The sequence below is a fragment of the Thunnus albacares genome, chromosome 13, assembly GCF_914725855.1.
Source record: "Thunnus albacares chromosome 13, fThuAlb1.1, whole genome shotgun sequence".
Taxonomy (NCBI): domain Eukaryota; kingdom Metazoa; phylum Chordata; class Actinopteri; order Scombriformes; family Scombridae; genus Thunnus; species Thunnus albacares.
In genome coordinates, this window is record NC_058118.1 from 13224005 (window position 1) to 13249106 (window position 25102).

At 40.8% G+C, this 25102-nt stretch overlaps 1 protein-coding gene and 20 non-coding genes across 27 annotated transcripts in view; 20 read left to right on the forward strand and 1 right to left on the reverse strand.

Moving 5' to 3' along the window:
• The window catches only part of LOC122995954 (cilia- and flagella-associated protein 54-like), a 76405-nt gene that overhangs the window by 48220 nt on the left and 3083 nt on the right, over nt 1-25102 (reverse strand). The window contains exons 7-54 of one of the 7 annotated variants that reach the window (XM_044371414.1): nt 24675-24788; nt 24096-24197; nt 23420-23612; nt 23194-23292; nt 22941-23053; nt 22665-22779; nt 22253-22338; nt 21989-22123; nt 21564-21705; nt 21290-21342; nt 20720-20848; nt 20366-20597; nt 19953-20086; nt 19640-19837; nt 19429-19521; nt 19133-19321; nt 18908-19020; nt 18654-18801; nt 18337-18492; nt 18100-18222; nt 17426-17548; nt 17076-17196; nt 16732-16821; nt 16524-16650; nt 16179-16281; nt 15554-15645; nt 15220-15417; nt 14678-14856; nt 14434-14588; nt 13992-14201; nt 13561-13760; nt 12956-13091; nt 12708-12837; nt 12352-12513; nt 12033-12239; nt 11822-11909; nt 11495-11665; nt 11316-11382; nt 10950-11135; nt 10740-10826; nt 10528-10647; nt 10141-10188; nt 9845-9986; nt 9315-9499; nt 9019-9173; nt 8804-8927; nt 8215-8374; nt 7716-7873 (exon numbers count right to left, since the gene is read on the reverse strand). In XM_044371414.1, coding sequence (XP_044227349.1) covers nt 7716-7873; nt 8215-8374; nt 8804-8927; nt 9019-9173; nt 9315-9499; nt 9845-9986; nt 10141-10188; nt 10528-10647; nt 10740-10826; nt 10950-11135; nt 11316-11382; nt 11495-11665; nt 11822-11909; nt 12033-12239; nt 12352-12513; nt 12708-12837; nt 12956-13091; nt 13561-13760; nt 13992-14201; nt 14434-14588; nt 14678-14856; nt 15220-15417; nt 15554-15645; nt 16179-16281; nt 16524-16650; nt 16732-16821; nt 17076-17196; nt 17426-17548; nt 18100-18222; nt 18337-18492; nt 18654-18801; nt 18908-19020; nt 19133-19321; nt 19429-19521; nt 19640-19837; nt 19953-20086; nt 20366-20597; nt 20720-20848; nt 21290-21342; nt 21564-21705; nt 21989-22123; nt 22253-22338; nt 22665-22779; nt 22941-23053; nt 23194-23292; nt 23420-23612; nt 24096-24197; nt 24675-24788 — 6591 coding nt within the window. Of the gene's footprint in view, nt 1-7715; nt 7874-8214; nt 8375-8803; nt 8928-9018; nt 9174-9314; nt 9500-9844; nt 9987-10140; nt 10189-10527; nt 10648-10739; nt 10827-10949; nt 11136-11315; nt 11383-11494; nt 11666-11821; nt 11910-12032; nt 12240-12351; nt 12514-12707; nt 12838-12955; nt 13092-13560; nt 13761-13991; nt 14202-14433; nt 14589-14677; nt 14857-15219; nt 15418-15553; nt 15646-16178; nt 16282-16523; nt 16651-16731; nt 16822-17075; nt 17197-17425; nt 17549-18099; nt 18223-18336; nt 18493-18653; nt 18802-18907; nt 19021-19132; nt 19322-19428; nt 19522-19639; nt 19838-19952; nt 20087-20365; nt 20598-20719; nt 20849-21289; nt 21346-21563; nt 21706-21988; nt 22124-22252; nt 22339-22664; nt 22780-22940; nt 23054-23193; nt 23293-23419; nt 23613-24095; nt 24198-24674; nt 24789-25102 lie in introns of all 7 variants that reach the window. The other 6 variants (XM_044371415.1, XM_044371413.1, XM_044371416.1 and 3 more) reach the window with 6 other exon arrangements.
• On the forward strand, nt 81-153 carry trnar-acg. The gene has a single exon. It is a non-coding gene; the product is annotated as a tRNA-Arg (tRNA).
• Nucleotides 543-614, forward strand: trnah-gug. Its single transcript has one exon. It is a non-coding gene; the product is annotated as a tRNA-His (tRNA).
• On the forward strand, nt 748-820 carry trnar-acg. Its single transcript has one exon. It is a non-coding gene; the product is annotated as a tRNA-Arg (tRNA).
• On the forward strand, nt 1210-1281 carry trnah-gug. Its single transcript has one exon. It is a non-coding gene; the product is annotated as a tRNA-His (tRNA).
• Nucleotides 1415-1487, forward strand: trnar-acg. Its single transcript has one exon. It is a non-coding gene; the product is annotated as a tRNA-Arg (tRNA).
• Nucleotides 1877-1948, forward strand: trnah-gug. The gene has a single exon. It is a non-coding gene; the product is annotated as a tRNA-His (tRNA).
• On the forward strand, nt 2082-2154 carry trnar-acg. The gene has a single exon. It is a non-coding gene; the product is annotated as a tRNA-Arg (tRNA).
• trnar-acg lies at nt 2749-2821 on the forward strand. The gene has a single exon. It is a non-coding gene; the product is annotated as a tRNA-Arg (tRNA).
• Nucleotides 3211-3282, forward strand: trnah-gug. The gene has a single exon. It is a non-coding gene; the product is annotated as a tRNA-His (tRNA).
• On the forward strand, nt 3416-3488 carry trnar-acg. Its single transcript has one exon. It is a non-coding gene; the product is annotated as a tRNA-Arg (tRNA).
• Nucleotides 3878-3949, forward strand: trnah-gug. The gene has a single exon. It is a non-coding gene; the product is annotated as a tRNA-His (tRNA).
• On the forward strand, nt 4083-4155 carry trnar-acg. The gene has a single exon. It is a non-coding gene; the product is annotated as a tRNA-Arg (tRNA).
• trnah-gug lies at nt 4545-4616 on the forward strand. Its single transcript has one exon. It is a non-coding gene; the product is annotated as a tRNA-His (tRNA).
• trnar-acg lies at nt 4750-4822 on the forward strand. Its single transcript has one exon. It is a non-coding gene; the product is annotated as a tRNA-Arg (tRNA).
• On the forward strand, nt 5212-5283 carry trnah-gug. The gene has a single exon. It is a non-coding gene; the product is annotated as a tRNA-His (tRNA).
• Nucleotides 5879-5950, forward strand: trnah-gug. Its single transcript has one exon. It is a non-coding gene; the product is annotated as a tRNA-His (tRNA).
• trnar-acg lies at nt 6084-6156 on the forward strand. The gene has a single exon. It is a non-coding gene; the product is annotated as a tRNA-Arg (tRNA).
• trnah-gug lies at nt 6546-6617 on the forward strand. Its single transcript has one exon. It is a non-coding gene; the product is annotated as a tRNA-His (tRNA).
• On the forward strand, nt 7213-7284 carry trnah-gug. The gene has a single exon. It is a non-coding gene; the product is annotated as a tRNA-His (tRNA).
• On the forward strand, nt 7417-7489 carry trnar-ucg. Its single transcript has one exon. It is a non-coding gene; the product is annotated as a tRNA-Arg (tRNA).

A 25102-nucleotide genomic window follows, 5' to 3' on the forward strand; every position in this document is an offset into this window, starting at 1 on the left:
GTTCCATTTTACAAAACTTTAAACTGGACAGCTCATGCATATTTCCCTGTTTGAGGCCCCATATTTTCTCACTCTCTGTAGGGCTAGTGGCGCAATGGATAACGCGTCTGACTACGGATCAGAAGATTCTAGGTTCGACTCCTGGCTAGCTCGGTATCAACTTTAGCTTCAAACAAAAAAAACCCACATCTTCTGTATTTCCCAGACCAATCCACCACACGCCGATTATCAAAGGACATTTACGCACGAGAAGAGCCAAATGGTAGATAAATGCTGCTTAAGCATGTGCAAAAAGACATGTCAACCCTTCAGATTCAAAGAAATCATTAGGCCTCTGTGGTTTGAATCTTCAATGCTTTTCATCTCGACTGAAAGTTCCAAATCTGACCCTGAAGGAAAAAAGTCACAGTACAAGGTAAACCATCATTGGAACTTGACTGTCTTTTGTGATCAAAAGATTCAAGGAAACCCATAAAGATGTAAGAGTAATACTAAGCTCCAAACATTTAACTACAACAACAAAGTAATAAGAAAGAAGCGTGGCCGTGATCGTATAGTGGTTAGTACTCTGCGTTGTGGCCGCAGCAACCCCGGTTCGAATCCGGGTCACGACAGTAGCTGGAAGGGTTACTGTTTTACCTTGGTGCTTTCATTTAGTCCATCCTCCGTTCCATTTGACAAAACTTTAAACTGGACAGCTCATGCATATTTCCCTGTTTGAGGCCCCATATTTTCTCACTCTCTGCAGGGCTAGTGGCGCAATGGATAACGCGTCTGACTACGGATCAGAAGATTCTAGGTTCGACTCCTGGCTAGCTCGGTATCAACTTTAGCTTCAAACAAAAAAACCCCACATCTTCTGTATTTCCCAGACCAATCCACCACACGCCGATTATCAAAGGACATTTACGCACGAGAAGAGCCAAATGGTAGATAAATGCTGCTTAAGCATGTGCAAAAAGACATGTCAACCCTTCAGATTCAAAGAAATCATTAGGCCTCTGTGGTTTGAATCTTCAATGCTTTTCATCTCGACTGAAAGTTCCAAATCTGACCCTGAAGGAAAAAAGTCACAGTACAAGGTAAACCATCATTGGAACTTGACTGTCTTTTGTGATCAAAAGATTCAAGGAAACCCATAAAGATGTAAGAGTAATACTAAGCTCCAAACATTTAACTACAACAACACAGTAATTTGAAGGACACGTGGCCGTGATCGTATAGTGGTTAGTACTCTGCGTTGTGGCCGCAGCAACCCCGGTTCGAATCCGGGTCACGGCAGTAGCTGGAAGGGTTACTGTTTTACCTTGGTGCTTTCATTTAGTCCATCCTCCGTTCCATTTGACAAAACTTTAAACTGGACAGCTCATGCATATTTCCCTGTTTGAGGCCCCATATTTTCTCACTCTCTGCAGGGCTAGTGGCGCAATGGATAACGCGTCTGACTACGGATCAGAAGATTCTAGGTTCGACTCCTGGCTAGCTCGGTATCAACTTTAGCTTCAAACAAAAAAACCCCACATCTTCTGTATTTCCCAGACCAATCCACCACACGCCGATTATCAAAGGACATTTACGCACGAGAAGAGCCAAATGGTAGATAAATGCTGCTTAAGCATGTGCAAAAAGACATGTCAACCCTTCAGATTCAAAGAAATCATTAGGCCTCTGTGGTTTGAATCTTCAATGCTTTTCATCTCGACTGAAAGTTCCAAATCTGACCCTGAAGGAAAAAAGTCACAGTACAAGGTAAACCATCATTGGAACTTGACTGTCTTTTGTGATCAAAAGATTCAAGGAAACCCATAAAGATGTAAGAATAATACTAAGCTCCAAACATTTAACTACAACAACACAGTAATTTGAAGGACACGTGGCCGTGATCGTATAGTGGTTAGTACTCTGCGTTGTGGCTGCAGCAACCCCGGTTCGAATCCGGGTCACGGCAGTAGCTGGAAGGGTTACTGTTTTACCTTGGTGCTTTCATTTAGTCCATCCTCCGTTCCATTTTACAAAACTTTAAACTGGACAGCTCATGCATATTTCCCTGTTTGAGGCCCCATATTTTCTCACTCTCTGTAGGGCTAGTGGCGCAATGGATAACGCGTCTGACTACGGATCAGAAGATTCTAGGTTCGACTCCTGGCTAGCTCGGTATCAACTTTAGCTTCAAACAAAAAAAACCCACATCTTCTGTATTTCCCATACCAATCCACCACACGCCGATTATCAAAGGACATTTACGCACGAGAAGAGCCAAATGGTAGATAAATGCTGCTTAAGCATGTGCAAAAAGACATGTCAACCCTTCAGATTCAAAGAAATCATTAGGCCTCTGTGGTTTGAATCTTCAATGCTTTTCATCTCGACTGAAAGTTCCAAATCTGACCCTGAAGGAAAAAAGTCACAGTACAAGGTAAACCATCATTGGAACTTGACTGTCTTTTGTGATCAAAAGATTCAAGGAAACCCATAAAGATGTAAGAGTAATACTAAGCTCCAAACATTTAACTACAACAACACAGTAATTTGAAGGACACGTGGCCGTGATCGTATAGTGGTTAGTACTCTGCGTTGTGGCCGCAGCAACCCCGGTTCGAATCCGCGTCACGGCAGTAGCTGGAAGGGTTACTGTTTTACCTTGGTGCTTTCATTTAGTCCATCCTCCGTTCCATTTGACAAAACTTTAAACTGGACAGCTCATGCATATTTCCCTGTTTGAGGCCCCATATTTTTTCACTCTCTGTAGGGCTAGTGGCGCAATGGATAACGCGTCTGACTACGGATCAGAAGATTCTAGGTTCGACTCCTGGCTAGCTCGGTATCAACTTTAGCTTCAAACAAAAAAACCCCACATCTTCTGTATTTCCCAGACCAATCCACCACACGCCGATTATCAAAGGACATTTACGCACGAGAAGAGCCAAATGGTAGATAAATGCTGCTTAAGCATGTGCAAAAAGACATGTCAACCCTTCAGATTCAAAGAAATCATTAGGCCTCTGTGGTTTGAATCTTCAATGCTTTTCATCTCGACTGAAAGTTCCAAATCTGACCCTGAAGGAAAAAAGTCACAGTACAAGGTAAACCATCATTGGAACTTGACTGTCTTTTGTGATCAAAAGATTCAAGGAAACCCATAAAGATGTAAGAGTAATACTAAGCTCCAAACATTTAACTACAACAACACAGTAACTTGAAGGACACGTGGCCGTGATCGTATAGTGGTTAGTACTCTGCGTTGTGGCCGCAGCAACCCCGGTTCGAATCCGGGTCACGGCAGTAGCTGGAAGGGTTACTGTTTTACCTTGGTGCTTTCATTTAGTCCATCCTCCGTTCCATTTGACAAAACTTTAAACTGGACAGCTCATGCATATTTCCCTGTTTGAGGCCCCATATTTTCTCACTCTCTGCAGGGCTAGTGGCGCAATGGATAACGCGTCTGACTACGGATCAGAAGATTCTAGGTTCGACTCCTGGCTAGCTCGGTATCAACTTTAGCTTCAAACAAAAAAAACCCACATCTTCTGTATTTCCCAGACCAATCCACCACACGCCGATTATCAAAGGACATTTACGCACGAGAAGAGCCAAATGGTAGATTAATGCTGCTTAAGCATGTGCAAAAAGACATGTCAACCCTTCAGATTCAAAGAAATCATTAGGCCTCTGTGGTTTGAATCTTCAATGCTTTTCATCTCGACTGAAAGTTCCAAATCTGACCCTGAAGGAAAAAAGTCACAGTACAAGGTAAACCATCATTGGAACTTGACTGTCTTTTGTGATCAAAAGATTCAAGGAAACCCATAAAGATGTAAGAGTAATACTAAGCTCCAAACATTTAACTACAACAACACAGTAATTTGAAGGACACGTGGCCGTGATCGTATAGTGGTTAGTACTCTGCGTTGTGGCCGCAGCAACCCCGGTTCGAATCCGGGTCACGGCAGTAGCTGGAAGGGTTACTGTTTTACCTTGGTGCTTTCATTTAGTCCATCCTCCGTTCCATTTGACAAAACTTTAAACTGGACAGCTCATGCATATTTCCCTGTTTGAGGCCCCATATTTTCTCACTCTCTGTAGGGCTAGTGGCGCAATGGATAACGCGTCTGACTACGGATCAGAAGATTCTAGGTTCGACTCCTGGCTAGCTCGGTATCAACTTTAGCTTCAAACAAAAAAACCCCACATCTTCTGTATTTCCCAGACCAATCCACCACACGCCGATTATCAAAGGACATTTACGCACGAGAAGAGCCAAATGGTAGATAAATGCTGCTTAAGCATGTGCAAAAAGACATGTCAACCCTTCAGATTCAAAGAAATCATTAGGCCTCTGTGGTTTGAATCTTCAATGCTTTTCATCTCGACTGAAAGTTCCAAATCTGACCCTGAAGGAAAAAAGTCACAGTACAAGGTAAACCATCATTGGAACTTGACTGTCTTTTGTGATCAAAAGATTCAAGGAAACCCATAAAGATGTAAGAGTAATACTAAGCTCCAAACATTTAACTACAACAACACAGTAATTTGAAGGACACGTGGCCGTGATCGTATAGTGGTTAGTACTCTGCGTTGTGGCCGCAGCAACCCCGGTTCGAATCCGGGTCACGGCAGTAGCTGGAAGGGTTACTGTTTTACCTTGGTGCTTTCATTTAGTCCATCCTCCGTTCCATTTGACAAAACTTTAAACTGGACAGCTCATGCATATTTCCCTGTTTGAGGCCCCATATTTTCTCACTCTCTGTAGGGCTAGTGGCGCAATGGATAACGCGTCTGACTACGGATCAGAAGATTCTAGGTTCGACTCCTGGCTAGCTCGGTATCAACTTTAGCTTCAAACAAAAAAACCCCACATCTTCTGTATTTCCCAGACCAATCCACCACACGCCGATTATCAAAGGACATTTACGCACGAGAAGAGCCAAATGGTAGATAAATGCTGCTTAAGCATGTGCAAAAAGACATGTCAACCCTTCAGATTCAAAGAAATCATTAGGCCTCTGTGGTTTGAATCTTCAATGCTTTTCATCTCGACTGAAAGTTCCAAATCTGACCCTGAAGGAAAAAAGTCACAGTACAAGGTAAACCATCATTGGAACTTGACTGTCTTTTGTGATCAAAAGATTCAAGGAAACCCATAAAGATGTAAGAGTAATACTAAGCTCCAAACATTTAACTACAACAACACAGTAATTTGAAGGCCTCGTGGCCGTGATCGTATAGTGGTTAGTACTCTGCGTTGTGGCCGCAGCAACCCCGGTTCGAATCCGGGTCACGGCAGTAGCTGGAAGGGTTACTGTTTTACCTTGGTGCTTTCATTTAGTCCATCCTCCGTTCCATTTGACAAAACTTTAAACTGGACAGCTCATGCATATTTCCCTGTTTGAGGCCCCATATTTTCTCACTCTCTGTAGGGCTAGTGGGGCAATGGATAACGCGTCTGACTACGGATCAGAAGATTCTAGGTTCGACTCCTGGCTAGCTCGGTATCAACTTTAGCTTCAAACAAAAAAACCCCACATCTTCTGTATTTCCCAGACCAATCCACCACACGCCGATTATCAAAGGACATTTACGCACGAGAAGAGCCAAATGGTAGATAAATGCTGCTTAAGCATGTGCAAAAAGACATGTCAACCCTTCAGATTCAAAGAAATCATTAGGCCTCTGTGGTTTGAATCTTCAATGCTTTTCATCTCGACTGAAAGTTCCAAATCTGACCCTGAAGGAAAAAAGTCACAGTACAAGGTAAACCATCATTGGAACTTGACTGTCTTTTGTGATCAAAAGATTCAAGGAAACCCATAAAGATGTAAGAGTAATACTAAGCTCCAAACATTTAACTACAACAACACAGTAATTTGAAGGCCTCGTGGCCGTGATCGTATAGTGGTTAGTACTCTGCGTTGTGGCCGCAGCAACCCCGGTTCGAATCCGGGTCACGGCAGTAGCTGGAAGGGTTACTGTTTTACCTTGGTGCTTTCATTTAGTCCATCCTCCGTTCCATTTGACAAAACTTTAAACTGGACAGCTCATGCATATTTCCCTGTTTGAGGCCCCATATTTTCTCACTCTCTGTAGGGCTAGTGGCGCAATGGATAACGCGTCTGACTACGGATCAGAAGATTCTAGGTTCGACTCCTGGCTAGCTCGGTATCAACTTTAGCTTCAAACAAAAAAACCCCACATCTTCTGTATTTCCCAGACCAATCCACCACACGCCGATTATCAAAGGACATTTACGCACGAGAAGAGCCAAATGGTAGATAAATGCTGCTTAAGCATGTGCAAAAAGACATGTCAACCCTTCAGATTCAAAGAAATCATTAGGCCTCTGTGGTTTGAATCTTCAATGCTTTTCATCTCGACTGAAAGTTCCAAATCTGACCCTGAAGGAAAAAAGTCACAGTACAAGGTAAACCATCATTGGAACTTGACTGTCTTTTGTGATCAAAAGATTCAAGGAAACCCATAAAGATGTAAGAGTAATACTAAGCTCCAAACATTTAACTACAACAACACAGTAATTTGAAGGCCTCGTGGCCGTGATCGTATAGTGGTTAGTACTCTGCGTTGTGGCCGCAGCAACCCCGGTTCGAATCCGGGTCACGGCAGTAGCTGGAAGGGTTACTGTTTTACCTTGGTGCTTTCATTTAGTCCATCCTCCGTTCCATTTGACAAAACTTTAAACTGGACAGCTCATGCATATTTCCCTGTTTGAGGCCCCATATTTTCTCACTCTCTGTAGGGCTAGTGGGGCAATGGATAACGCGTCTGACTACGGATCAGAAGATTCTAGGTTCGACTCCTGGCTAGCTCGGTATCAACTTTAGCTTCAAACAAAAAAACCCCACATCTTCTGTATTTCCCAGACCAATCCACCACACGCCGATTATCAAAGGACATTTACGCACGAGAAGAGCCAAATGGTAGATAAATGCTGCTTAAGCATGTGCAAAAAGACATGTCAACCCTTCAGATTCAAAGAAATCATTAGGCCTCTGTGGTTTGAATCTTCAATGCTTTTCATCTCGACTGAAAGTTCCAAATCTGACCCTGAAGGAAAAAAGTCACAGTACAAGGTAAACCATCATTGGAACTTGACTGTCTTTTGTGATCAAAAGATTCAAGGAAACCCATAAAGATGTAAGAGTAATACTAAGCTCCAAACATTTAACTACAACAACACAGTAATTTGAAGGCCTCGTGGCCGTGATCGTATAGTGGTTAGTACTCTGCGTTGTGGCCGCAGCAACCCCGGTTCGAATCCGGGTCACGGCAGTAGCTGAAGGGTTACTGTTTTACCTTGGTGCTTACATTTAGTCCATCCTCCGTTCCATTTGACAAAACTTTAAACTGGACAGCTCATGCATATTTACTTGTTTGAGGCCCCATATTTTCTCATTCTCTGTAGGGCTAGTGGCGCAATGGACAACGCGTCTGACTTCGGATCAGAAGATTCTAGGTTCGAATCCTGGCTAGCTCGGTATCAAATTTTGTTTAAAAATCACATGTTCCTCATTTTCAAAATGAATCCATTATATGCTCAATATCAAAGGACATTTATACATGGAAGGAACCAAATGACAGGTCAATGTCCTTTACACATATGCGAAAAGGCATCTGAAGCCTTCAGTTTCAGTCAGTTATACTAAATGTACCCTTACATTATTGTTACCATTCTTTGGATGTAATAATGTCTCTGTCGGTACCTGCAGTAGTGCCATGCTGTCATCAGTCTTGCCTCTCTGTTCCTCCAATTCCGCACCTTCAACCATCAACAGGGCTTGAATGTCAAGGTCTCCCCATAGGGCACATTCATCAAGACCCTCTTGTAACATCCGAGTTGCTCCCTGATTAATGTTCTTACCTTTTAAAGACAATCCCCACATACACACAGTTATATGCACACAGATACTAATTCAAAATCTAATATTCATCATTCTATCATTTACCTATATGCAGATAATGGAAAATAGTTTTTATTCCATTAGTTAACCATTTTAAGTGCTGAGCATACTTGCACTCTTCAATTTTGTAATGGTCAAATCTTGTGGTGACACTTTACACTAGTGTGCACAATATATTGAGCCTTCTTATGTATGTAAAACAATGTAAACAAACAAGGTGAAATACTCCTCCGTGTGTTTTTCAAATGTACATCCAGTACTAGTCTGTGCATAGAGAGAGAAGCAAAACACATGACCAGACCTGGCGTAAGGGCAGTAGCATCAGGGATCTGTGCAGCCAGGCTGCGGAACAGAGCCAGGCGGCAACGTAGCCACAGAGCAATTCCAATTCTCTCATTGGCCTCAACTGCTCTGGAACAGTCTCCATGCAACGGACTTGACAGACTGCAATCTTTAGTACCCTGTAGACAGGATATAACACATATAGTTACGTATTGTCATATTTCAGCTGCTAAAAGACACTGAGGTAAATTGACAGGCACAACCACTATCAGGTGGATTATCAAATGGACATGAAATATATGATTTTAATCCTGCAATCCATTCACACTATACTGAACTTTAGGTTAAAGGGTTAAGTTTGTGCCTTTTCCAATAGCCTCATTATCAGAACCAATGGATATAGGCAGAAGAATATCATATCATAACTACATATATGTTTTTGGTGTGAGCATTTTTGTTGCTGGTGGTTCTGTTGGTTGTTGCTATGTTATTCTATTTGCAACACAGTAGCCTACACAGAAAGGGATTTCATATGCATGAGTTTTGTACAAAAATTGACTGATGTGATTCAGCATTTTCTCCCAAACTTATTCATATAAACATGCTACCTGTTCACTTCCAGCCCTGGCACATGAGAACTCAGACACAAGTTTCTCAGAGCCAGGTATGGACCCCCTCACCATTAAAGGAGATGCCTGCAGCAGCACCAATGATGAAACTGCCATTTCAGAACTAAAGGAGGATGTTAAAATGGATAGGATAATTAGGATATACAAAATAAACATGTGAACACAAACAGTACGGATGCATAAAGTTGTTGTACCTAAGTGCAGCATGACCTTGTTGCAGGTAGAGGCTGGCCTTTAGAAGATTGGACTCTATTGCCAATTCCAGGTTCTCAGTTTCGCTACAGGACTGAGATGTGAGCTTCTGTGAAATGGAGCGCAACAAGGAGGATGCTGCTTCTAGCAAAAGGAACTACAACAGAGGAGATGACAGATATAGGCAAATTGACAGAAACAAGCTGCCGAGGTGCCAAGATTAAAACCGTCCAAAGCGGAAATTAAGTGACAAATCCCTGAAGTAAACGTCGATTGAAAAATCCCCTAGAAGTCTTACCTTAATCCTTCCTGGAGTGAGCTTCTTCTTCTGTGAATCAAGAGCCAGTACTTTTGGCTCCTCTGTCTTTAGGCAAGAGCCCTCAGACTCCAGTCTGTCCTGTTCATGGTGTTCTGAGTTCACTGAACAACTTCTTATGCTGGCACAAGCTTCTCCTTCGACAGAATCTGAAAGATATTCCCACTCTATGCATAAAAAGATGTGTGATCCACAGTGAGTCATTTAGAATTAAATCAAATTAGTTGAAATTAAAGTGAATGTTACAGCTTTAGTACACAAATACAGCACAGTATGATGAAAATTATGTATGTAATGGAAGAGGGTTAGTTCTAAAGGCCAGTGACAGAATCTCATTTAGCCCTGTGAGATTAGAGGTGGGTAAAGTAGTGGCATGTTTATCTTAAGAAAAAGCAGACCTTTTGGATGCTAGATATCTGGAGATTCATCACTCCAATGAGAGATGTCACATGATCCAAATAATAATGGCAACATATAATAACAGAGAGAAGAAAGTACTCTTGTTTACAGACCTGGCAGAGGAGGACCGTGTACAGTGCTACTGAGAGCCAGGACTAGTTGAATACGAGCAAGGTTGAATCGCAGGCACAATGTGGATCCATATAGCGTGCCAACCTCTGGAGCAATGTCATAGTTCACAAGTTCCTCCAAAGCCTAACCACCAAGCACCATATACACAAGAAATCCAAATTTAGTGAGCATCTTTTTGGGAAAATCTTTTTGTTAAATTAGTATATTTCACAGAATTACTGGTGAAATGACCCCTGATTTTCTTCAGAAAACTTGAGAAATTCTCTATAAAAAGTACCTCAGCATTGTCCAAGAGAGACTTGCTGCAGTGGAATGTCTTCAGAGGCTGCACAACAAGCACAATGTATTAGAACTGTTTACAGCAGTGAATCTGCAATAGCTGCTTAAATTATGGCATGTATAAACAAACACTATGACAATATTTGCAATACCGTGCAGATGAAGGCGACAAATCCAGAAATACAGTCCAGTCTGTTTTACCTCTCCAAGACGGTGGAAGACACATAACCATATTCCACATATTGCATGAAAGATTCAGATCTACAAGGTCTAAATCTTAACTAAAGGTGTACATACTGTCAAAAATAGCCAGATGCAATTCTTACAGTACCAGTTTAAACAGGGTTAGAGAAACTAAAGGGTGAACATATGCATGTGTTCATACTTGGAGATTGTCTTGGTTGATGTAGTATCCATTAGGCAGACGAACCCCTGTTCCTTGTGCGACCTGAACTGCCTCGTTTACAGCTTCAGTGAACAGACACAGTTCAGTAAGAGCTCGGATCTGCAGAAAACACCAACCCAGATCAAAAACTCTACCAGAGGTAAAAGAGGAAAAACATTTACATGTGTGTATAAGACAGCACAAATGCTGACCTTAAGTATTTTGCCCTCAACAGAGCGTTGCACATCCCTGCACACAGTCCCCACAAAATACTGGTAAAGGGCCAGCATGGGCAGAAGCTGAAATTACAAACATAATGTAACACTAAGTCAATTATTTATCTTGAGCATTGCAGTTCAAAATGAAGACAGAGAGACAGACAAATAAGAACTTGGCTTAACTACATGTGTTTATGTGTATACCGTGATTTGATAGCCTGTGATGAAAAGCCAGTGGCAGATGAAGTTCAGGCTGGTTACGGTGGTGCCGAGGTGAACCCTGTGGGGTTCAGAGAAAAGGTCGACTCCAGGGAGCAGTTCATCTCCAATGCTATGGGAAGCGTACTGGAGGTCGGCCTGGGGCTGAGCCAGGGAGCAACACAGCACACACTAGGGAAGTGGGTCATGCACACAAGCATATCCAAATGAATGCATACACACAATAGAATATACAGTATACACTCACAGGAGCAAAAACACCTCCTGTCATCATTTCCTTAATAGTACATTCAGCAACAAAAGTAAAAATCATGTTTGTTAGGAGATATTAAAATCTCCTGTAAGTATTACCTTAAAGAGGTGAGCAGACAAGAGACAGTATTTGGTCCGCTGGCTGATATCAGAAGTTAAGATATGCCTGTAGATCAAAACACATCCCTCAGGAGAAAGTGGGTTTTATAGTCATATGTATGAATGCAACACACACAAAAAAGCACATCAAATCAATGATGAACCTCACTGGAACCTACTGTGCAATCTTAGCAGTGAGCCCAGCAGCCTGCAGACATCCCCAAATGCCAGCCTGTTTCAGGGTTTGTTGCATGGTGCCACCACCAAAGGACACACCATCCCATTTCTCTACCACACCTGAGTTCTGTAAGGCAGAATCTACAGCTTTGCTCCAGTAAGAGTGTGCTGCCCTGGAGATAAAAGAGATTGTGAGAATGTAAGGAAATTCCATCTGTTTATCTTGGTTTGTTGCTCTATAATTTAAAGGTAAAAATGCATACAATAACAGGCTGTAGACTTGCTTCAACACACACATACATGCTCTGGAGGTAAAACAGACTTCCTACCGTGTGTTTCCGTTATAGAACTGCAGGTTTCCCATTTCATGCAGTGCCAAAACTCTGAGGGAGTCGTGGCTGTTGGCTTGGAGATACTCTGAAGAAAAGTTGGATGGAGATAGGAAGGAAAAGTAAGATCTTTGAATCCCTGACAGTAATACTTCATCCAGATATTCCATACTATCTTGTCATTTAGTTTGGTTGTATTTTTTGTTCTTACTAATTGATGTGGAGTATGCAGCAATGACAGTGGGCATATGGTCAGGGCTGACAGGGAGGCTGTAGAGAGCATTTGGACTACTGTAGTCCTCCTCCATCAGATCGCGAGGTTGGATGTTTGGAGTTGGCATAACCATGGGACTGAAATCAACCAGGCTTGCAGAATGGCTGAGACTTCTGCTCTGACAGTGCCGCTGTGCTGCAAAGCCTGGAGAGAGACACACACAGTGAAAACATTGTGAGTTTCAAACAGTTACTGTCTCACTACTTGTGTGTGTGTGTGTGTGTGTGTGTGTGCACTCTATTGACACTGAACTCACAAGACTGTGTGTATGCTAGAAGCCGCAGCAGTAATGAGCGGCTATTCTGGAACACCTGAAGACAATGCGGTCTTCTCTCAAGAGCTTGACGGTAACAGCACAGTGTGTCTTCCACATCCAGAGGAACGCACACAAGGGACATGGAGTGCTGCATCTCTACACCTTATACAGAGAACATATATGCACGGAAAACATACATATAAACACACTCGCCCACCCTTTGATCTTTGCATGTTTTGCTCTATTTGAGTTTGCTCAATTTATACCATAATATCTCATATTATTTCTCTTCATCTAGTATCTTCCACCATTCTGATGTTATTTGATATTTGACATCTGAAACTAGGTGCTCAAACCTTTAAGCTCAGTTGAGTCTTGTGGATTAAGGTTTGTGAGTGGTGCTTTTTTGCGGCTCAAAGGTTGCAGTGCAGTGTGAGGGATCCACCCGCTGAGCAGCTGGCAGCCTGCATAGCTCCTGTAAGTTACCTGAAAAGGCAGCACCACATTTATACAAATACAGATTGGGAAGATTTGGAATTTAGTATTTATTATTTCTAAAATCATACACTGCTTGAACATGTTTGTGTGTGAACGTATGTGCTACCTCCTTGCCATTGGCCCTCTGTGACTTGGCATGGTGTGGTTGTGGAACTGCAGGCCCTCCAAAAGAGCTAATCCTTTCAAGCAGCCTCCTCTGAGCATGGACTAGTAGGGGAGTTACTATCAAGGCATAACGCTCCCTGCAATAGACATACACACGCACTCACACACACATACACACAACACTTGGCATGTACTCTGCAATAGTGCCCTACGTGACTCTTTGATACAGATTTACAGTCTGATTTTCTGACAGGTTAATGAGCAAAATATGACAATTTTAAGTCCTTAACCTGAGAGATTCATTTAATGTGTCTTGAATGATTTCTGTATATTATACTAATGTGAGTATGTGCTGTCTTTTCATGGCTTCTTATACCAACTGCATCTTTTTGTTCTTTCCTTTTCTTCTCTAATAAAGTCGTAAAATTGAAAAGCCCAACTTAAATTCCATTTAATGATATGAACCTGTCACTCATCATTATTCAGCTCTGTCTCTTTTGAATGTTACTATTTAAACCTATTCATAATTACATACATGCTGTCCCTGTAGTTTTATGATATCACTATAATTAGTGCTTTATAGAAATAAAAAATGTTCCTTATCACCGTGTGTATGAGTTGAAAAGTAAGGCAAAGTGGGCCAGATTTTCCCATTTGCCACTGTCATGGAGCCGCTCCAGAGTGTGCAACACCAAGGTGCGGACCCAACGCAGGTCCACCCGTGTGCTGTCATCCAATGAGGCTGAGAAGTGGAGACTTGACTCTAGCTCCTCCTCAGTGAAGTCACTGTCATACAAACTCCACAGCTAGAAGGGACAACAAAAAGAAAGACGAAACTAAAAAACTGGACTGTGTCATCTTTCACTTTTTTTTACGCAGATGACAAGATGCAGACTTTAGTGAACATAGCAATCAGTGGCAGCCTATAGATTGCAACACACTTTACAATGTAGAGGTCTTGTCTGGAATATTTTTGTCTTGAGTTGAGTTTTTTACAAACAGCTATCTGTGTTCATATAACTGTAAGTGGCACTTACCCCTAGCTTATTCAGCATGTCCATGATTAGGTCAGTAGACAGCACAAGTAGCGGGGTGAAAGTGGTGTGCAGCTGGTCTGTTGTAAGTAGGAAGGGAGGTTTAACCTGATCAGCTCTCTGTACTAATATAGCAAGTCTGCAGCTTTGATCCCACGTAGTCTGACACACAGTCTGCAGAGTGGTCCAGTGGCTGCCACGGTGGGCCAACACCTGAAAAAGATTAATAATAGATACATACAATACAATAAAGTACACACAATTTAAGAAAATAAAATCAGCACATACAGAACATATGTACAGATTATGACTGAACAACAGAATAAACACACTGAGACAGGTTTTCATACAATGATACCTACAGTTAACAAGTCTAAATGTATATTGTATGTCAGTATTTGTGTACTTGTGCATGAGTGTATGCCTGTGTATGTGTGTATGGTACCATGGCCCTTCGAAGATGTGAAGCAGCGTGGTTAAGTGTGTCCAGCAGCAAGGCAGAAGTGCGTTTCTGAATCTGAACCTGCTGTTCAACAGACTGTGAGGAGTCCTCTCCCTCCCTCTCCCTCTTATCTGTGGCGGAGTCATCAACTCTAACTTCTGAAAGAAAGGGAGAAGACAAGTGATGAAAGACAGACAAGATAATAACTTTTCTTCACATATTTCAGAATGTGTGTCATTTCCCTCACCCTCCTTTTTGTTCCTGTCTTTGTGTGCAGCCATCACATAATCCCTAAGACCGGAGTGAGAGGAGTCTCTCTCTGGGACAACCTCACATTTAGAGGACTGTTGTTGCTGTGACTTCCTTTGCTTCACAAGGACACCAGTGTAGGCCAGAGAGAAACACAAGGGATTTAACTGGCTGTACCTGAGACAAAAAACATACAGTATATAATATTGTAGGCATATAGGCATGAATACACAGTATATGTAGAATAACTCATATTTTTAAAAACAAATCATACAATAATTACTCCATATAAACAATCAGCCAAAATGTGTCTCTTAGTGCTAACATGTGATCATAGCAACGTCTTGGGCCAGTTAATGTAATTTAGAAAACACCAGAACACACTGGTATATACCATATCTGTCCACATCTTTTAAATGCAGATTTAGTTACAACTGTGACATGACAGACAAATGAATTAATGGTTATGGGAACCAATCAATAGTTCCCGGAAAAACACAGAAAAAGTGAATTTAAGTGGCTGGTATCTTATGTGCGAACCTGTGCTGCAGGTCTCCTCCATGCAGCTGATCCAGGACCTGGTAAAGCACTGTTAAATGTGCCTGAGCCATGCTGTAGTTGAGGTGTGACTTCCACACTCTCTCCTCGGAGCACATGTTCCTGAGCTGAAACTGCTTCTTGTGGCGTTGCACCACAGATGACATCAAGGTCAACAAATTCTCCACAGCATGCATCTCCCTTCACAGACAGGGAGAGGAAGTCCATCAACCCACACATGTAATTACAGAAAAACACAGACACCCCTGACACACATATAACACACACATACACACACACACACACACACACACACACACACACACACATACTGTACCTGTTAGTTCTCACTCTCTGAAGCATGCTGGGTGGCATTTTCTGCTTTAGTTTTTTTCTCACATCATCATGAGAAGATGTGTTCTTGTTCTGCTAAAAAAGCAGCACAAAATATTTATAGTATTTATAACAGTATTTAAGACAAAGGTACAAACAATTCTTAATATTTAATATTTAATGTAATAGTGCATTCCTTTTTTTTTAATCCACAAAGAATTTGTTGCCTGTATGGTTGCACAGTAGGTTGGGACAACCTTACAATAACAGAAACCAAAACACTTTCTTCCACATAATAAGACTGGTTCTCTGTGTGTACTTGTGTGTAATAGTTTAAGGGATCTAATAAACAGCATCTCTTCAAACTGTGTCACATAAGCACACAACAACATACATTCATATATACTGTACATTCAAGGTCATTTAAATTTGGCAAGGTCAAAGTCCATCATCTGCAAGCTGTGGAGATGCCAATGCAGGCTGCCCGTTCATCCATCCATCATCCATAAAGTGACATGCAAAACACACATGCACTTATGCTCAATATGAGACAGATGTTCAGGATATTGTACGTCCTTGTGTACCTACATACTATATGTGTTGTGTATTTCTGTACATTGTATTTTTACCTGGGGTGGTTCATTTCCTTTCAGAGTCTGAACATGACTCTTTCTTTTACTGTGACCATTTCCCTCCAGACATTTTGTGGACAGTCCCATACCCTCGTCACGTCTGACAAAGAGAGAACCATTCACATGCAGTCAAGTCTTTATCTTATACTAGCATAGGCAGCTAATATCCATAATTAAGTAAATGACAAACTGCAGTAAGATCCACACCTAAGAGGAGAGTAATACATTGTTTGATGTTTTGACTTTACCATTATTGAAACGACACAATGATTCTGAAACTAAAGCTGAAATTTTCAATTTTATTTATATGTTTTTTTAATTAGATGTATAATAAAGGCATACCTGGAAAGAAATTCAAATATGGTGTGCCCCCACTTTAACACAAGGTCTGTGTGGCCTTCTTCCATGGTTCTCTGGAGTAGTAGTGACGCAAACTCAATGAAATATGCCTTGCGTCTGAGCTTCATTACTGTCAAGAACACCAACACAAAAACACAGGCATGAATGAACTTATTATTCATAAAAAAGTAAGTGAATGCATGCCACTTACCATCTTGATAGGCGTCCTTTAATGTGCTGCTGGACATTCGATCATAAAGTATGGCAGGATCCTCACAGCCAGTCAGTGGGCGTGAAGTCTCTACAGAAACAAAGAATATTCAGTGTAGACATTTGGGAATAATAACGGGTGTCCAAACTTTTGACTGGTACTGTACATGTAACAGCAGTAACATCTGTTATGCTTGAATTGGTCTAGTCATTGTTCACAGAACAAGTTAGCCATCTAAGAAAATAGAATGAAATATCTTAAATTGAATATTCATACAGAGACGTGTTGCATGCCAGTGTTAGTTTTGGTGAATAAGCTAACCAAAGTGTGTTTTTGTGTATTACCATTATCTGCAGAGAGAGTTGCTTCAGATGTGATCATTTTCTTGTTCTTCCCATGCAGTGCTTTCAGCTGAAGGCTTATCTTCATTTCATCCTTGATTGCAGCAGCATCTGCTGTCTTAGACTACACACATGCACACACAGAAACACTTGAACTGTGAAGCAAAATATTCTACTCTCGGTGTATATTAAAAATTCTATAATATCAAAATATAATCTAATAATACAATAGTCATTTGCAAAACTCTGAAACTATATTTGGTAACCATACTAATTTAATTTCATAATCTACCGTCATTCTAAGAGCGAAGATAAATCATTAAATAAATCTACACTTTTCCACTGGGCCTTACACCCACAGCTTTGTTGGCAACTCTACTGATCTGCAGTTGGGCATCAAAGACGTCCTGGAGCAGCGTGCGACCACAGTCCATCACTGCAGACGCCATCTGAGGTTCCTTGAGCACACGTAATGCCTGGCCAAGGAGGAAAGAGGATGAGAAATTATTATGTAAAAATCTGGTTGGTCATCATTTGGGTGACCTGGGAATCAAAGGTTATTCTATAGTTGCTGTCATTGTATGTCACTCTGCATGAGTGTGTCTGCTAAACATCAAATACAGTATGTAATATGAAAATCAAAGTACTGTTGTACTATGTAAAAAATGTTAAATTTATGGTACATTCAGAGAACATTAAGAACAATTCAATACATGCATATCAAAATGTTCCAAAAAGATTGTAGTCAAATGTAGTAAAGTAATTTTTGCTAAGAATATAGTAATTTGCAACAATGTGAGTGTTATGTTGATGGTATTATACTTGTTCTTAAATGTAATGCCACAAATCTTGAGCAAATTATTTTTCATGGTGTTCTTTGGAAGCATGTTTTTGCCAACAATAAAAGCAAGACTTGATGCTGATTTCTGTCATGTAGTTCACACAAACAATTTTGTGACCACTGGAGACCACTGAAATATCTACTGTAAGAACAGTGTACATTTTACACATACGCATGCATACACACCTTAGACAGACAGTAGGTGATGCAGGCTATCATGTGCATCAGAGACTCTGAGGTGTTTCCTGCCCATTTTTGTTTGAGAAGAGCTGAATTCTCCTCCAAAACTGTCAGGCATTTTGTGAGCACCTGAACAACAGAAGACAGGCACAAATACACACATTTACTAGTGAATGATTTACAGTTTGTATAATGTTGCACTGTGAACAAAACAAACACAGAAAATTAAGACTTTTTGCATACCTGTACCACAGGGTCGCAAGTGATCTGATGGAAGATTAGAGGGGCCAAAAGGCCGTAACAGCTTACTACAGCTTGCAAGGCAGCGCTGCTGTCATTTAACCACATTGCCAGGTCCATGGCCACCAGCATTCGTTCACATTCTGCCAGTCTGGCTTCCTGCATACACACACACATGCACATATAATATATTTATGTTCATGTCAGTTTAAGAGATATAAAGTTTGTTCTTATAATACAAGCAAAAAACTGACATAAACTTACTGTGCAGTTAACAATGACTACTATCTGACAAACACTTCTCTACACAAATCAATTACCTGTTCCCAGATAAACAGTCCACTGTCACTGCTTGAGTCACAATAGAGCGATCCCTGCTGAATGTTGATCTCTGTCTCAATGAAGATGGAAGTGAGGAACAACTGACACAGGAGAGGAGAGGAGTGTTGCAGGGTCTGGATATGCAGCCTTCAGCATGGTAATTGGGGATGGAGTAAAATGAGATGAGCAAATGAAAGGATGTACAAACGCCTTGACTTTAATTGTGTTGATTTGTATGTATTTTCCTCCTCACCCTGTAGTAGCAAGTCTATCATGTGAGCTGTGGGGGTCGGAGAAGGTATAGTGGCTCCACAATTCCCTGCAGGCTCTCTTTGCAACGTCATACTGCTCTGTCTGAAATGCCACCTGAGGATGGAGTCAAAAAAAGCTACAACCATGATCTTGCTTGCGCCAGGAAAAGCACATGGTCCCAGCAAGTGAGGAGAGTAGTGAGGTGTTGGACGTGTTTGTAGTGTACCTGTGCCAAGTGAGCCCATGTAGAGAGCAGTGGTGTTGGCATGGATGCTAGCAGTGGGAGTGTTGTTCCTCCAGCGGAATTGCCGAGTAGCTTGCCCTGGCTGTTGTAGGCTGCTACAGCAAACACATACTTCTGGTTGGGTTCCAGGCCCTCCACCCTCAGCACGCACTCACCAGAAACTGCTGGTACCTGGAAACACACAAAGTCAGACCTCATATCACGGGCACCCACCAGCTCATACAAGATGACAAAAAGTGCTAGATCAGATACTCTTCTGTGAAAGAGATAAACTGTACCAAATTCCCAGTTCCTGGCAGGCTGAAGTCTCCAAGGCGGACTTTCCGGTTAATGCCCTCAGCTGCCCGACCGCAGAGCTGGTACCAGCACACCTGGAAAGAAATGAAAGTAGAAAGGAAATGAATAGAAAGATGAAAAGTATAGAAGGTGTGACGCGTGATTTACTGGTTAGATAAACAACTTTGCAATAAGAATTAAAGAAAATCTCACTTGTTCCTCCATGTGGTAAGGTGCTGGGGCAAAGGTTAAGGAGTGGTCAGTCCGTGAGCGTAGGATGGGGGGAGGTGGAGAATTTTCTTTTTCCTCCTTCAACTCTTTGTCTTTATTTTCAGCTGGAGTCTTAGGGATGGTGGACATATACAGTTTTCTCTCCTCTACCTCTGCTTTCTCTATCAGGGTGGAGGCCTCCTAGCAAGAGCACATGGAACAACCATATTCATTACACTTCCTGAGAGCTCACCTCTTTTTTACATTACATGCATATTTGTGAATGTGTTTAAGAAAGTGTGAATGTTTGTGTAACCTCTAGCAGAATCTTGGTTTTGCTGCTTTTATTTGGTTCCATGTTGTTGTACACCAGCAAGGCTTTCTGGATCAGGAAAAGAGCTTTGGACACCTTGTTCTTCTTGATCCGATCCAACAGATCAGACTCGGCAACTAGAACAACCGACAAAATCTCAGGATAATTCACCATACTTGGATCTATTATTGATATTCTTTCAGAACATTTACACTAACTAACCATGATTTATTGTCAGAGATTTCAACTTCTGTTAGTAAATCATCAAGAGCAAGATACGGAAATCTGACTATATCTATAAATATTAACAGTTCAAACTCAATGCAAACTCAATGTAGACAAAAGGCTAATTAATAAAGGCAAAATAATAATTCATAATAACACTGATGACATTTCAATGTGGCAATGAATCTGACCTGCATTTAGCTGCAGTAACTTGAGGGAAGCCCTGCAGTGGATGATGTCTAGCTCAAGATGGAGGTCTGCGGCCAGCAGGGACACACATGTGGACTGAGTGTGTCTTGAGCTTTTGACATCTGAGTCTGCCTTGGTTTCAACTTCTTTTTCCTTCTCACTTGTTTCATCTCCTCCATTTCCCTCTTCTGATGAAGGTAGGGAGGAGGTCAATGGGGGGATGGGACTAAATTTCTATCAGAAAAAGAAGAAAATGTGTTTTAGCAACACTCAATTGTTTTTTGTATTTTCTCAATCCATACTGATTTCCTGTGAACTTAACTTTAAACAAGCTCTTTGACAGGTTGACTGCCTACCTGCATGAAGGCAGAGTCAGTGATTGATGAGCAATCTTGGGGCATCAGTGTAGCTACACCCTTCGCCAGAGCTTCAAGACCCCTCTTAACCATCTCACACACCTTCTGTAGCAGCTCTGTTTTCGACCTCTGCAAACAAACACATTGAACAAGACATTTTGTTTGCAGTCTTTTTGAAAAACCTCAGACAGAATACTGCAATACTCAAGCGACAAGCCACCAGAGGCCATATATTAATCAAACGAGCAATATACTTTCTTAACAGTTCCTTAATGGAAGTAAGAATATTTATCCATATGACCTTGCATATATTATATCATTTAACCAATAAGCAATCCCAGGTGTATAATACAACATTTACAACATTGGACATGGATTTAGGATATGAACCATCAGTTCAATACACAGCATTGATTTTCAAAATGCTAATTACTGTCTCTGCCACTGAAAGAAATTCAAATTAATTTTGCAACACCTCAACTTTCCCAAAAAGTCACAACATGCATGCTTTTTACAATATACAGAACTTTTATTTTCTGCAATGCATAGACAGTCCATCGATTCACGTACCTCAAGAAGAGTGAAAGAGCTTGGCTTCACACCATTAGCGTCTGCTTCACTAGCTGCTAGACATAAGACATGAGAATAAAAATGTTGTCACAGCTATGGCTGGAAAAATATTGTATATATATAAATTATGTGCGTAAAAGTGTGTATGTGTGACTTTGGTGGTAGTTTACCAGATCCCAAATACTGGACTCTGGATAATCAGATCCAGAATAAAAGATGTATGATTTCAGTTGTCCAAGATACTGAAGCTGGGCAAATGGTAGAACTCCCTCACCTGGTGTTTGTTTACTGCGTTCAGCTGCACTCTCTAGCAGTATGGCCAATGTGTGGATCATCTCTGCTGTCATTATGCAGTCAACAGTTGCTAGGTCACAGTCAAAGGCCACCTCGCACAGCATAGACAGACACCAAACCCACTGCAAACATGTTCAAATAATAATACTGCATACACATGAACAGAAATAAGTTGGATGCATACATTAAATATACTGTGAAAAAATTAAATATAAGGTAATTTATATGTTTTATTCTGCCCGATTAATGTTCACTCAACCTTAAACTTCCTAAATTGCATTTATAAAAAAATCTATACTCACTGTAGAGGATAAAAGTAGCAGTTTTCTATTCGAAAATAATGTGCTCCTGTTCACTCAGAAAAAGCAAACAGCTTCAGTAATATTTACCTTTTTAAATACATACCTTGTGGTAATTATCAACCTTCTCAAGGTTGTGTGTAAACTCTGGGTTTTGCAGCTGATCCCTCTGCATCACCACCTTCATCTTACCCCACAGAAATAACACAACTTCCAAAACCAGGTCCCCATCTGGTTGCACCTCATACACAAACACACATACAGTATGTAAATACACACACTAAAATCCTCCTCTGAACTCTACCTCTTTAATTTGAACCCTAATTCTTGACAGAGTAAACTCCAACACACACACAACTTGGAAACTTACAGGAGCAGAGCCACAAACAGACTTGTGCAAGGTGTCTACCAGGCCAATGAACTCATCACTCATTGAGAATGAAGACTTGTGTCTGTCTGTTGGAAACATCAAACAACACGACCACATTATAATTCAAAGTGATAAACTTGATAGCAGCTTGGCAACAAAGTGAAATAATAAATAGTGGCCCTCATCATTTCGCTCATTTAAACTATTTTCTCCTTGAAAGTAACCAAACAGAATCAAGGAAAAAAAGCAAGAAGGCTGTTCAAGAATCAATGTCTGGGCAACAGCAATAAATGGTTTACGACAATCCTTTGTGGACAAAATCCTGTTTCTATGAACCCATTTAATTAAATAAAGGTTTAGATGCCTCAAGATCTAAATCAGTCCATATGTAGCACAATTTTATTATTACTACCATCAACGATGCTGTCCTCTCTAGGACGGCTCCTCTGGGAGGACTGCAGACTGTTGAAGCTGACAAGCAAAGCGAGCTCCATTTCTACCTTCCTGTATGAATGATCCCCCACATCCTGACAGAGGCACAAAGAGACACTCACACCTCAGATCATTCAGATACACAGTACACATTAACCTCAAATTAGAAAGACAACAAGTGAGAATGGCTAGAAATAGAATGTATTCTCCTTTTCTTATGAATGGGAATTACAACGGATGCTTGTGTGCTACTCACAGACAAAACCTGCAGCATCTCTCCAGCGAGTTCAGTGAATGCATCTGGCTGCTTGTACTGAAACAAAAGCTTAATGAACCTCACTGCAGACATGAAGGATACTTTGTTTTCTCCTAGAAACACAACAGAACACATTACTGTAACACCCACCGATTTCCAAACCGCTGTACAAAACAAACACCTTGCAACACATCATTAACAGCATGTTGATCATGAGTAAAAAAGAAAGAGGGCAAGGAAAATTGTGACTAACCTGTAATGGCTAACTCCATTAGAGTGGATGTTGGTGTCAGCACACTAAGAGACACGCATGAGTGGTCCTCATGCTTTTGCTCACTTGTACTTGCCGCTCCTCAATACACAGGAACATAAAACATTACTCAATACAAAAATGGGGCATTCCTAACCTTAAATATGTTTTATGCATTCTAAAGCACTTGCAGCAACTGTATGTTCTGTTATGTGTTTGATGTACTAACCAGATAATATACTGATGCCAGCTGACAGGAGTTCCAGGACAACCTCCTGCACCTCTGGTTCATCTGACACCCTTGTGTACAATGGGCGTTTGGTGCTGTCCCAGAGTGCCTCCAAGATGCCCAAGAACTGTGCTGCGCTACTGTCAAACAGGCTCATTAGCATGCGTTCTGTCGTGTTACGAGGCCATGGCACCTACAGTATGTACAGGTAGGTATACAATTTTGGGTAATGTTACAAGAACTATATTAACTCAAAAAATTAGTTGACCACCAACACAAAGAGCCAGCCACAACTGGTATTGATATACAATTAAAAGACCTCTGTGGTTTCCATACAGTAACATACTATAGGTGGTAAATAGCAATTATTTACAAGAATATAAGTTATAATACAAGTTGTAACAATTAAATTAATTATCAACGACAACAAAAACATTTAAAAAAAATCAATTATTACATAAATCCACTCTAATAAGTCCATTATAATAAATCAAGTTAAGTAAGGCTTAAGAAGTAGAGCATTATAGTAGTTATACACAGCATATAGCAGCAATGCAACTTTACAATTATAAAACTGGTTATTTACCAATTTAACTAACTGACTGAGTATGCGTTTTAAAATGACAGTACACTAAAGTATGAAATAATGATACAGCATTTAAGTGGCTCTCGTTACATTAGGTATGTCTTTCAGGGTGCTTTTGGTTTTGATTCTGAACATGTGTTTGGGTCTCTTTCTGGCCTCAAACACCGCCCGCTTGAACATCATGGCAGCCAGCTGAAAAAAGAAATCCCTGAATCAGCATTTCATAAACCAAAGAAGAGTGCATCAACATTGTGAGGACAAACAAAAAACTCTTTACTTCTCTTTACTCTTTACCTTTACAGAAAGCCACAACAAAGTCCATACATCTTTAGTGTGCGTATTCATACATACTGTATAGTAGTGGCTATTATTTGTGAAATTGCTGTAGTCTTAGATACTGAAAAATGTAATGAATGCAGAATTAATGTTTGCTGAAAAGGCATGAGCTTCTCATACTTGAACAGTGTAGATTGAACTGCAAATGGCAGTTGAATTGATTAAATATGTAGACTGGCACGGTTTTATATTTACATATTTGTTCCTTGCATTATTTTTATGTTTTCTTCTGCTGACAGTGAAACACATTGTCACTGGGAAGTGTGAATGATCTGTCATACTTTATCACAGTAGTAGTATTGAAGGTATATTTTGATGAGAGGAATCTCTTGCCTTGATAGAGGCTTCTTTTAAAGCTCTCTGAGTCTCTCTGGTGGCAGGAACTCCGCTCTGCTGCTCCAGCTCTACAAGGTCGTTGATTTTTCCAAGGGCTCTCCTGGCAAATTCCTGAAAGCAAACAAACCCGCAAATGGGTTGTAGGAATTTCAGAATAATTCAGTTTAAGACATTTTTCTATGTGAAGTCAATATGATGATTCAATTTCATACAAAATTTCCATACATGTCTGTACATAATAAACATGTCACCAGTATTTTTTATTTTTGTACACTGAAAGCAAAACATGAGAAATAAATGATTTGACCTGTGTTGAGAACAGTGAAATCTCAATACAACAGATGATAGATAAACATCAAAGCAGAATCTTATTATATAAGTCTTAAGTAATCTTCTCATGGGCAAATTAACACCAAATAGACTGC